We start from the raw sequence: 12,489 nt of genomic DNA, 5'->3' as shown, positions 1-12,489 counted from the left end.
ACCAATTAAATCCGAATCTCTGGAAACTGGCCTTGGCATCAGTGTTTAAATTTCCCAAATGATTCCAAAATACAGCCAAATCGAGTGTGGGGTCCGGTGTTTGTGTAGGTGTATGCCTTAAGAAACCAGCCAATCACCCAGGGTTCACATCCACTCCCCAGTCACTGGGACCTCAAGGAAGATGTGTACCATGTCTTTCTGAGCTCCTTCCAGAGACTCCAAGTCCCAGACCCTACCTGTTCAGGGTCTCAAGAAAAAACCCTGGACTGGAAGGCAGGCAGCCAAGGTTCTCCTGGGCCAAGTCATCACTGTCTAGTCTTGGCATGATAGCCCCTGCCAAACTCAGGTCCCTTGAGAGAAGATGAAGATAAAAAGCCTCTGGCCATCCTTGCATTGCTCACAAGCCCTATCCTCACCTAAAAGTTTGGAGGATACTAGGTGGCATCAGGTCTCCTGGGTTGCATGCCCCGTTACTGTTACAGTCATACATTCTTGCCAAGGAAACCATCCAGAGGAGAGGGAGTAGAACCCAGGGTCCCTCCAAAAACCACCCCCTCCTTGTAGGTGCTGCGGCTCCTAACTCTGATAGCCCCTTCCCTGCCAGAGCTGTTTTTTTTCCTTTCTTCCCCTGCAATGACTGGGGCACATGGGGAACACAAGTGTGCAGAGTCTGCACATATATACTGCACGTGAGAGTCTAGAGAAGGACACAAAGCCATGTACACTCCCTACCCGCCCCTTCAGCCCCTGTGGGCTGGAGCAGAGCCAACCTGCAGTCTCTCACAAAGCTAAGGTTCTGGCCAGCAGCCCAGTGTCTGGCCACTGACCACCGGTACCAGGATCTTGCTCACCAGCTCCCCACCAAACCCTCAGGCCCAGGCTTGATGAGCTGACACCCTAGGGGTGGCAATAAAGGGTGCTTTGGCTTTCCCAAACCCTTAGCCACAGACAAGAACACAAGATTTTAAAAGTTTCTTAAACTGTGATGCCTTTGTTTACTCCAGGAGTAAAAGAATCTACAGGCCAGACATAACATTAAGTATTAATTTTGTTCAGAGATTTGGGGTGGAATATTTGTACTCTAAGTTTTTGCACATCTGTAGACAAAGGAAAGTTGTGGCTGGCACTGTGCCTTTAACCCAGATCCCCAAGGGTTATAGTTCATAATCCTCTGGCATTAGACTATGTGATTAAAGTTTGAGAAACACAGTTTAGTTTTATTGATCCCACATCTTCCCAAACCCTAGGCCCTGGTTCCCTCAAGCAGAAGGCCCTGTGGTCAGCGTGGTCAGGCGATGGTTGCTGTCTCCCTGTCCTTCTGCCCCAGGCAGTAATGAACCTCAGGAAGCATCCTTAGTCTCTCTGCAGCCTGAAAGGGAACAGGGGCAAATGAGGGAGGATAAGGGCTGCCCAGAATGGTGGTATGAAGTGGTATGAGTAGAACAGTGGTAATGAGTGCCTAGAAGACAGCGGAGGGAAGGCTTGTAGGACCAGAAGGCTGAGGATAAGGACTGCCAGAATAGCCAGAGGCTAGAGCTGAGCAGCTCCTGAGTCCTCAGGAATGCCTATGTTATACAGGTTCTCAGGGTCATGATCACTGGGCTCCTTTGGGGAAATGGGAGAGAAAAGGGAACCCAAGGAACCAGGGTGCTCTGAAACCTGACCTGCTCAGGGGTGAGGTCCCTCTGTGCCTGGGCAAGCATTTCATAGCCAACCATGAATTTCCGGATGGTGGCAGAGCGCAGGAGTGGAGGGTAGTAATGAGCATGCAACTGCCAATGGTCCCAATTGGCTCCAGCCTCTGATCCTGTGGGAGCACCTGACAGGAAAAAGAGATAATTGGGGAGGGCCATTTTTTAGTTCTATAGACTAGCCCCGACACCCAAACCAGGCTAGGTACCTGAAAACTACATCTCCCAGCATTCCCTGCCAGTGAGTAGGCCAGACATTGGAAAACACTGGGAGACATAGTTGCACCAAGTTTGCAGTTCCACCTTCAGTCCCAGCATCCCTGCTCTGGACACTTCCCTCAGCAAGTATTTCAAAGCCCGCTGGGGGTTGCAGTCCACTGAGCTAGGTCTCAGGACCTCAGAAATGGTGTTGGGGCTAGACATGGGTGGGGCTCAAAAAGCCTTACCGTGCCAGCCCATGGAGTAGGGAAAGGATGTCTCAAATAGGTTGTCATACTTGGTTAAGAGCTTCTTCATGATGGAGGCTAGATCTGGAATCAAGAGTCTGACTCTCAGCCTGAGGCGCAGATGCTGGCCCTATCAGAGCCATCTGTACCCAGTGCCTGGCCCCAGGGTCCCAGTTGGGACACTCACCATCACGCTCAGCAGGGGTCAGCTCAGGCAGACGCCGCACATGCCTACGGGGCAGCAGCAGTGTCTGGAAGGGCCACACTGCCCAAAAGGGGACCAATACTAACCAGTGCTCACTGGTTAAGACCAGACGTTCCTGGCCAGACCAATTGGAGATGAAGTCATCAAGGTGGAGGGGTGGGGGTTGTCAGCAGATAGGCAGGAGAAGAAAAAATATACCCAGAATCTAATGGCTTCTTACCACCTCCACCACTACCATTCTAATCTAACCCACCATCATCTTTCCTTTAGATTACTGCTATGGCTTCCCATCAAGTCTCTCTGCTATTTTCCTTCTATCGTCCTTCACACACCTTTCTCTTTTGGGGTGAGGTTAGGGGCTCCTTGGGGAAACAGGGTCTGGCTTTCTCCTACCCTTCTGAGCAGCTCCTGGTGGCCATACTCCATAAGCAGGGGCTCTCCATGCTGACTTTGATAGGCCCGCTGAGATCGCTCCTCACGCTGGGCAATATCTGGCAGGAAACTACTGGCCCACACCTATCAAGGGGCAGGAGGAGAGAATAGGCAGATAGATCCTTCACCCCCAAGCCTCCACATTACAAGCATACTTACTCTGTCCCTCTAGTTCCCTTCCCCACAGGACTGTCTTGGACTCACCCCAGAAATCCGCTGGAGCCCCTGACTCACTTACCTGACAGTGGGGGTGGGGGTTGGAACAGCCCATCATGGCCCCTTTGTTTTCAAAGATCTATCAAGTAGGGATAGGGAGCTTTAGTAGCCAAAGAGACACCAAATCAGCCCCTCCAGACCACACCCTGTGAAAACAGGAATACCACTTCCCAGAACCAAAGCTGCACCACCCCCTCTCTGCCCATTCGGGGAAAGGTGCGACCTCACAGACCTGCACCCAAGGGTACTGGGCACCCAGCTCCTCTGTCACTGAGGCCCAGGCATCGACGACAGTGCGGATCTCAGGGACTGACATGAGTGGCAGTGTTACATCCGACCAGGGGTGGAAGCACATGACCTTACTAGGTGGTGATGGAGGGAGAGATGACAGATATAGGGCTTGGCTGTGCTAGGGGCAGGGTCCAACTCCCGTGCTCAGTCCAAGCCCTGGGATGAAGGTAAGTGAAGAAATCCATAGTTACCAAACTCCTCGAGCAGCCTCTGCTTGGAAAAGGGGATGATCACTGGGTCCTGAGAAAGAGGGGTATCACTCTCTGCAGCAGAAGTCCCCCAAGAGGTCCAGCCTCTCTTTCCAACAGCATCTAGAGCCAGGTTACCTGGACTGGGGGCATCAGGCTGCAGAGCTGGGAAGTCGTTGTCAAACAGGAAGGTGCCATCATAGTAGGGATTCACCTACTGACAAGAATGGGCTAGAAGCATTTGCTGCTTCATACCCACCTGTCATCTGGCAGGCTTCAGGGGCTGGACAGGTTACAAGGGAGTGTGGAAGGCCTGCTGTGGGATCAGAAAGACTTGGTGCGACATGACCCAGAAGGAGGTCCACTTCCTTGTGGGTGAGGGGCAGCTCTAAGGGGAAGCTACTACTCCTGGCCCAGCTGCACATGTAGGTTCTAAAGTCTTACCTCTCCATTGGCCCGTGTGGCCCCGGGACACAGAGGGTTGTGGGGGTCGTGGCGGGGAACTGTCTTCAAGAGCGGGGGCTCTACTTGCCCCTGCCAGGGCCGCTTCATGCGGTGAGCTGACACCAGCACCCACTCATCTTGTAGTGGGTTATAGCGGATATGCTGATGTTCTGGGGACAGAGAGGCACGATCAGTCAGCCAAACTCTCAGACCACCTCTGTCCTAGGTCTCACTCACTAGCAGGCCCAAGTTCGGAAGCACCCTCTTGGCCCTGTCCCGTTCAGGAAGGAGCTAAAGGCCGGGGCTTGAGCTTTTCCAGCTCCAATTAACCTCCGGCCCCAACTCAGGCGTGTCCCTTCGTCTCGCAGGCCTGCCTGGGTGGGCGCGCGGACCTGGGGGTAGGGACGATAACTTCCTAAGGAAAGGGAGGGCTCGGTTCCGCGTCCCAGCGAGTCCCAGAAGCCCTGCGGTTACCGCTCGCCCGGAAGGCTGTGGCCGTGGCGTCCGCCTCCGACGCCTGCTGGCGCTGCTCAGGAACTGATCCGCTGCGCGACATCAGACCACTTGCGGGTGTGGAATTCGTCTGAAAAGTCAGCAGCGCGGACTCTTCCCACCCTCTGGGTATGCCCCGCCTCTCCCCCGGTGATTGGCCATATGCCTGCACGTGACTGCGTAAGGGCCCGCCCGCTCAACCGCGGGCGGGACTCTGGAAAGCCTGGCATTTTGGGGGGTGACTTTGGTCCTCCCCGTACACCCCAGGGCTAAGTTACTACCCTAGAAGAATCTCTGTAAAAGCTGCTTATGGCAGATTCCTCAGCTCCAAGCTGCTTAGAAGATTTCTTTGCTCTATTCGAGGTCATTTGTTTAGCAAATATTTACTGAATACCTATGAATATTTACTGTGTGCCAGACACCTAGGCTCCACGTAGGACAAAGGGATCCTCTACACAAGTCAGGCATGGCCTCGGCCCTCCCGCGGCTTAAGTTCTACGGCCAAGTAAGGATATAACCCTGGATCCACAATCACCTCACTTACTTGCTCAATGCTTATGGTGTAGAAGAGGCAAACTAGCATGGCGGTGAGGGTGGGATTGATCTGCTTCAGCTGTACCCCTGGCCTCAGCTGTTACATGGAGGGGTAAATACTTTACCAAAATCATACCCCATCCCCTCCAGGCAGGAGAACAGGTTTGGGGGAAAAAAAAGGCTAAGTAACCATATTCTCTCTCTTATATGCTCATGCCTAAAGCACAAGAAGTGGGCAGTGTGAGAGGGCTACAAGAAACCTGAAAGTGGGGAGAGGGCTTGACTATCAGTAGCTCCAGCCACCATCTAGGTGGGATCAGGGGTGTTTCCTTTACATACCCCTTTCCCTTCTCCCAATGTTTCCTTGGATCAAACCAATTGGCTAATACTAGGATAAAATTCAAATCAATCCCTCTGCTGGCACATTGATTTATTATTTTAAGATTTTATTTTAAGTACTTGCTACACCAAACGTGGGGCTCAAACTCATCACCCCGAGATCAAGAGTTGTAAACTCTTCTTGGGATGCCTGGGTGGCTCAGTCGGTTAAACATCCGACTCTGCCCCTCCCCTACTTGTGCTCTGTATCTCTCTCTCAAAAATAAATAAACATTAAAAGAGTTGTAGACTTTTTTTTTTTAATGTTTATTCTTTTAGAGAGAGAGCACAAGCAGGGTAAGGGTGGGGGGTGGGGTAGAGAGAGAGAGAGAGACTATCCGAAGCAGGCCCCCACACTGATAGGGCGGAGCAGGACTCAATCTTGATGCAGGGCTCGATCTCACCAACTCCTGAGATCATGACCTGAGCCGAAATCAAGAATCAGAAGTTCAACTGACTGAGCCACCCAATGCCCTTCCCCTAGCACTTTTTTTTTTTTTAATGTTTTATTTATTTTTAAGAGAACGCAAGCGGGGACGTGGAGGAGGGACAGAGAGAGGAGGACAGAGGATCTGAAGTGGGCTTCTATGCTAACAGCAGCAAGCCTGATATGGGGCTTGAACTCACAAACTGTGAGATCATGACCTGAGTCGAAGTTGGACACTCAACCGAGTTACCCAGGTGCCCTCTCCCCTAGCAATTTTAGAGAGATGTCTAAATATTGTTTGAACCTCCTCCTCATTCCACAGTGAGGAACAGAAGCGTCAAGTTCACCCAGAGGATGACTGGCCAAGCTAAAATTTGAACCCAAGTTTCCAGATTCTTCTCACTGCTCTAAAATGGCTCTGAGATTTCAGTGAGACTCAGGACAGAGCTTGGCAGTAGCAGGAAGGCCCCTTCCCCCAACCCAGGCCAGGTCAACCCAGGTGTTTTGCAGCTCAAATGCAAAAACTGGGTCACAGTTCATTTACCTAATCTCTGCCCTAGGTCCTCAGACTGGAATCTGAAGAGGCCACTAGGTAGGCGGCAGGGAGCAGGGAACGGAGAAACAAGGATTTTACACGTACCACTGGCTTTTCATCCTTGGGGGTGGGGTGGGGGTGGAGCTGAGATACAAGATTTGCTTTCCTTTCTCTCTCAGCTATCTTTGTTGTTGGGGTCACTGGATTTTGGAGGCAGCTCTATTTTTCCAAGAACACCAATGCTTTGGTGCCACTTCTTGGATCATACCAACTAATTCCTAATCCCTTTCAGAAACATCTCTTCAGGAACATTTCCAAACCTCCCCTCTGTCTCCCCAAGATCACTTTTGGGGGAAGAATAGAATGGCTGAGATGGGGCCTATGGAGCTCTCTGCCTATAAAATCCCAGAGGAATGATCTCTTCTGCAACATTGTTAAAAAGAAAACCACAGGCCCAAACCGGCATCACTTAAGTGGAGTCTCCAAACTGGGGCTTAATGCCTAAACTAATTGTGGTTTTGATGAGGGAGCAAAAGGCAAGCTGAGGGCAAAGCGCATGTACACACACACACACACCAGGTAGGATATGTGTGATATTCCTCAGGCATTCCTGGGCTGCCCAAGAGCAAAGGAAAGGAAAGAAAACAAATGGCCAACTGACAGAGATCACAGTCATACAGCACATGAGTCTCCATCGGTTTACAAATATCTTAGTAAATTACAAGAAAAAGGCAATCTTATCAATAGCCTAATCTCCAGAAACCTACAGACTCAGTTTCCTGGAACCCCTAGTATCACCCTCCCCTCCATGGTGATACAGGGTACAAAGGGAAGAAGGAAATGGCAGGTAAAATTAAATTTCCTCATAACCTGCAGCCCATTGACAAATACTTGAGGTAAAAATAGAGTGTAACTTTTCTCCAGGAACCTCCTACTGTTTTAATGTTAATGCCTTACTAGAGGGAAAACAACCTTAGCTTGGCAATAGCAAGGTGGCAGGCATCTTTTGTATAAGTCTTCTTTAGCATATCAAAGTCCTCCTGTAGGTCTCCCTTTTGCCTTTACCTCCCTCAACTCCATAGTAGGTAACCAGTCACTCTGCACAATCCCAGTGCAGCTCTTTCTGCCCACGAGTCTTATTCCTGTGCTTTAATAAAATCACCTTTTTTGCACCAAAGACGTCTCAAGAAAATTCTCTCTTGGCTGTCAGCTCCAAACCCTCATCACTATAAAACCCCATCAGTTTCAACCTTCCCAGAGATGTAGTCTTAACTGGTCAGTCAGGAATTTTCTAATTAGCACCAATGGGGCCCTTTCCTTCCCCCAGAGGAAGATAAGGTAATCTGCATGGTAAGATCCCCTGCTCTTCCCCCTAACAGAAAAGAAACTTGCCTGGAACAGTCCTTTTCTTTTGCTAAAAACTTTTTTTTTCCAGATTTCTTCCTATAAAAATCTTCCATTTTGTGTATCTCTTGCTTGGAGGTCCTTTCTACTTGCTAGATGGGGTGCTGCCTGATTCATGAATTGTTTAATAAGGCCAATTATATCTTCAAATTTACTTGGTTGAATTTTATTTTATTTTTTAATCTTTAATGTTTATTTATTTTTGAGAGAGACAGAATGCAAGCAGGGAAGGGGCAGAGAGAGTGGGAGACACAGAATCCGAAGCAGACTCTAGGCTCTGAGCTGTCAGCACAGGGCTGGATGCAGGGCTCAAACTCACAAACTGTGAGATCATGACCTGAGCTGAAGTCAGATGCTTAACCGCCTGAGCCACCCAGGCGCCCCTCGGTTGAATTTGATTTCTTAACAACATCTGGAGAATATGGCTGTGACCATTTTTTTTAAAGCATTGTGTGCTATCCTTGTGAAAGACCAAGGGAGCCACAGGCCTAGACAGTCCCAGAGGGCTTTGCTTGGAACGGGGGTGCAGAGACCAGATTTTGGGGTTAGCCCCTCAGCCTCAAGGTTCTTAAGAGAATGGGCAGCTCAGAAGCATCACAGAAGCCAGAGCCAATACAAAAACATGTTCCCTCCACCATGCATTCCCCTCTAGATAATCCCTTCTTTATCTTTCCCTTCTTGGCCAAGTTTCTCAGAAAATAGTCCAGCTTCCCAGCCTCTACTCTTACCTACACGATACACTGTAATATGTCTAGCAGCCTGTAATAGGTTAAGTAAACTTAGTTACTGTAGCAAACAACCCCCCCCCCCCCCCCCCGCCACTCAGTGGCTTAGCAAGTGTATTGTGGGGGGAGAGGCGAAGCAGCATTCAAAATTCTCCACTACTTAATTCCCTATTACTAAGATATTAGATGGGGGAAGAGTAAGAATGTAAAGAATTTCACAGAGGACGTTGGGAGCCAGACCTGGAAGTGGCATACCTCATTCCTGCCTATACTTCATTGGCCAGAACACAATCATATGGCTTCATCTGCTACAGAGTATACTGTGGAATGTAATATGGCTGCCCAAGAGCAAAAAGAAATAGATTTGTATAGAATCATCTCTGCTGCATGCCCTTACTGAGAAACCTAATGACCATTTCCCATCATTTTATCAGACCTCTTAATTACATTTGACTGTGTTGACCCTTCATTCCATCACTATCATGTGTGATGGCTGTGTCCTTCTAGTTCTTTTCTCCTTTGTGTTTTATTTATGTAACTAACACATATGACACCACTTGCCAGGCACTAATTGCTTTATAAATATTAACTCATTTAACCTTCATCACAATTAAGGTATGTACTATGAGGTAGACACTTTTATTCATCCCACTTTCCAGATGAGAAAACCGAGTCACAGGGCTTAAGCAGCTTACCCAAGATCACACAACTGGTAGGTTGGCAGGAGCCAGTCTTTTAACAACCAATCCAGTTCCAGCGTTTCTTTCTTAATCACTGCACCCTGCTGCCGCTTTTTTCTTTTGCTTCTCTTCCTTTATCATTCCCCTCCCCATAACCCTGTTGGTGTACAATGCTCTCCTCTCACATTTTGTGCTCCAAAACAAAGAATGAATCGTAGGCCCCAAAAGGCCCCAAAAGACTCCTTGCTGTCTCTTTATAGTGCTTTTGTTCTTACAGTACGTCTCATTCGCTGAATGCCTCTCCCCATTTTTCTAAACACCATTTAGAGGCGTCACCGCCTCCAGAAAGCCTTCCGTACTTTTCCTAGGTAGAAGCGCCTCCTCCCACTTTTTGTGCTAGCAAAGATCACAATCACAAGTCGATCGCCTGCTGCAAATTTGAGAAGGGGGCCAATCCACTCTGCTTGTTACAGCCACCTACCCCGACCACCACCCACACGCGGTAAGGAACTCGGAAAGACCTCGCTCTTAGGCCCTAACACTGACAGCTAGGAGGGTTTAGCCCCGTCCCATCGCGTCACGCGCGCAGCTCCACCCCACTCCTCGGCGCTCCACACTCCCCGCGAGGAAATGGTTCAACCCAAGGGGGTGGTGCCCGGGTGTTCGGACTGTTCTGATTGGCCAGGGCGAGCCGTACCACGACTGTGGCGGGGGTACGGTTGTGAACTGCGCGCCGCAGGTTTTGAGGCAGTAAAAGTCACAGCTCCAGGCCCCGGTTTGTTCCTTCACTTCTCCCTGCTAGGACGCCTTCCGGGATGCAGTGGGCCGTGGGCCGGCGGTGGGTGTGGGCCGCGCTGCTCCTGGCTGCCGCTGCTGTGCTGGCCCAGGTGGTCTGGCTCTGGCTGGGCACGCAAAGCTTCGTCTTCCAGCACGAAGAGATCGCGCAGCTGGCCCGGCAGTATGCGGGTGAGCCGACGGGTCACCGGGGGAGCGAACGGGTGGAGGGCAGGGGTCTGGGGAGGCCCGAGCTTAGTTGGGAGTTTCAGAGACGTCTTTCCCGAGTTCCGAGTGATTCTAGCTTAGATTCTGTTGTTCCTCTGCCTCCGCCAGGGTTGGACCACGAGCTGGCGTTCTCTCGGCTGATCGTGGAATTACGGCGGCTGCACCCAGGCCACGTGCTGCCCGACGAGGAGCTGCAGTGGGTGTTTGTGAACGCGGGCGGCTGGATGGGCGCCATGTGCCTTCTGCACGCCTCGCTGTCCGAGTACGTGCTGCTCTTCGGCACCGCCCTGGGCTCTGGCGGCCACTCGGGTCAGTGCTGGCAGCGGGCCGAACTGGGAGGCTGGGGCTGTACAAGGGTCCATGCCCTCCTTTCGGATGTTTGGCCAAGACATATATTGGTGCTGATACCCTGATATTCGGTGTCCATCTGATTGTCCCTCAGGGCGCTACTGGGCTGAGATTTCCGACACCATCATCTCTGGCACCTTCCACCAGTGGAGAGAGGGCACTACCAAAAGTGAGGTCTTCTACCCAGGTGGGTCCCTTCATTCTGGGGTGCCCATAATTGGAGGAGGGTCATGGCATGGAAAGGGGGTATGTTGGGGGCTCTCCCCTCAGTTCCCTTACCCCTCAGATAAGCCACAGGTCATTATTGGTTGAAGCAGGTCCAAGGGCCCCTGTCCAAGGACTTCTGTCAAAAGGAAACAAAACTTAACCACTTCCTGTTAACCACGTCCGATTTTTATATACCAAGACACTGTTTTATTCATCCAATATTCCAGCAGTTGTTGGAGAGACAGTTGGGTAATCAGATATGCTGTCATACCCCCAAAGACAAGACAGACAGTTGTCTTCATTTTTTCTATAGTGAAACATTTTTTTACATAAAAAGTAGACCTATGGGTTTCCACATAAGTTTCAGATTGATAAGTTATAGGCATGACAGGCATTATAATTGAACATTTCTCAGACAGCCACACAAGTCTTATAACCACCCCTCCCTATCTAACAGGCCCAGCCCAAGTTTAGCTAAATTTCTGCCTGACATGAGTGAGGCTTGGGAATGCAGACTTCCAGGACTCCCATACAGTGGCCCCTGGCCATGTGAGGTGGCCCTCCTTGGCTTACCCCCAAAGAGGACATGAGCCAGGTGATGCCACAGAGGAAAACTTAGGAGTGGCCATCTTGGCTTCTTACTCTTCCAGATGGGCGACCAGGCCAGTGAGGTAAGGCTTTTTCCTTTCCTGATGCTCCTGCTCTGTTTCTTGCCCCTAGACAGCCCACGGGCTAGGGAGGTGGCAGCAATGGAAGGGCTAGGCTCCTTATGTGGGTGCTCCCTGTCCTCTAGGGGAGACCGTGGTCCACGGGCCTGGTGAGGCAACAGCTGTGGAATGGGGGCCAAATACATGGATGGTGGAGTATGGTCGGGGTGTCATCCCATCTACCTTGGCCTTCGCACTGGCTGACACAATCTTCAGCACCCAGGACTTCCTCACGCTCTTCTATACTCTTCGCGCCTATGCCCGGGGCCTCCGGCTTGAGCTCACCACCTACCTCTTTGGCCAGGACCCCTGACCAGCCAGGCCTGAACGAGGACCTGTGGATGGACAGGAGCAGGCAGGCCTGCATACATCCACTTTCTGGAGCCCATGTGAAAAGACAGGGACACAACATGCAACTACTAAGTTCCTGATGTACGAGCAGGGACACACATGCTTATGTAACCAAATATAGAGACTCGTGGGAACATATGGGACATACATGCAGATACAATCCCATGTGTACGGCAGCATCATACGTTCACAACCATCCAGAGAGGGAACCCTACATGTACCAAGGGGCCAGTCATATTCGGACATACCACAAGCTTGAATCACTAACTCAAGCCTTTTCCAGAGCTTTCCTGCCACCAGTCAAGGCTCTGGAGTTGGTGATGGGTGTAGGTATTATACTCTGTCTGGGCCTGACCCTTCAACCCAACAGCAGCTGAGGTGGGAGCTGCCTGTGGAGGCCCCCCTCATCTCCCCATCCTCACCATATGCCTTACCTCATTCTGTTCCCCTTACTATGCAAGTGTTCTCATGGCCTGTCCCCACTCTTAGCAACTAAGTCAGCTGGGAGAACTGTAAGAATGGAGAATGCTGAGATCAGGGTCCTTCTATCCTGAAAGACCCCATGCCTTTCCCCATTCGTCCCTTAGGAGTGTGACTGGGGGAGGCTGGCCTCAGCTCAGGGCCCACTGCTGGGCAGAGGACCTAGAGAAGTTAGCCTAGGTCCAGGGGGCCATCCCTGGCCTACAAAGGCCTTTTCTGCACACGTACACCCTCATCACAGCTTCCACATACTGCCCTTGATGTCTGTCCACCTGTCTCTGTTAATAAAGACTTGTTGAACAGTCA

General features: G+C 50.8%; 2 protein-coding genes across 3 annotated transcripts; one reads left to right on the top strand and one right to left on the bottom strand.

Annotated features, from left to right (window-relative positions):
- Positions 1-1,190: 1,190 nt before the first annotated feature.
- Positions 1,191-4,489, bottom strand: GALT (galactose-1-phosphate uridylyltransferase). Of its 2 annotated transcripts, none has more exons than XM_007076541.3 (11): positions 4,388-4,489; positions 3,914-4,083; positions 3,608-3,683; positions 3,473-3,521; positions 3,223-3,352; positions 3,013-3,069; positions 2,736-2,858; positions 2,325-2,457; positions 2,138-2,221; positions 1,665-1,819; positions 1,191-1,369 (listed from the first exon to the last, which is right to left on the bottom strand). In XM_007076541.3, the coding sequence occupies exons 1-11, from the start codon at positions 4,467-4,469 to the stop codon at positions 1,289-1,291; spliced, it is 1,140 nt and encodes a 379-aa protein (XP_007076603.2). In that variant the 5' UTR covers positions 4,470-4,489; the 3' UTR covers positions 1,191-1,288. The 2 variants fall into 2 exon arrangements, with proteins under 2 accessions (XP_007076603.2, XP_042820790.1); XM_042964856.1 differs by lacking the exon at positions 4,388-4,489 and adding an exon at positions 4,306-4,383.
- Positions 4,490-9,810: 5,321 nt separating this feature from the next.
- SIGMAR1 (sigma non-opioid intracellular receptor 1) lies at positions 9,811-12,489 on the top strand. Its single transcript, XM_007076540.3, has 4 exons — positions 9,811-10,054; positions 10,199-10,399; positions 10,533-10,625; positions 11,439-12,489. The coding sequence occupies exons 1-4, from the start codon at positions 9,904-9,906 to the stop codon at positions 11,663-11,665; spliced, it is 672 nt and encodes a 223-aa protein (XP_007076602.2). The 5' UTR covers positions 9,811-9,903; the 3' UTR covers positions 11,666-12,489.

This window comes from Panthera tigris, chromosome D4 (assembly GCF_018350195.1).
Source record: "Panthera tigris isolate Pti1 chromosome D4, P.tigris_Pti1_mat1.1, whole genome shotgun sequence".
Classification (NCBI taxonomy): Eukaryota; Metazoa; Chordata; class Mammalia; order Carnivora; family Felidae; genus Panthera; species Panthera tigris.
This window is presented reverse-complemented; position numbering and strand designations above follow the sequence as displayed.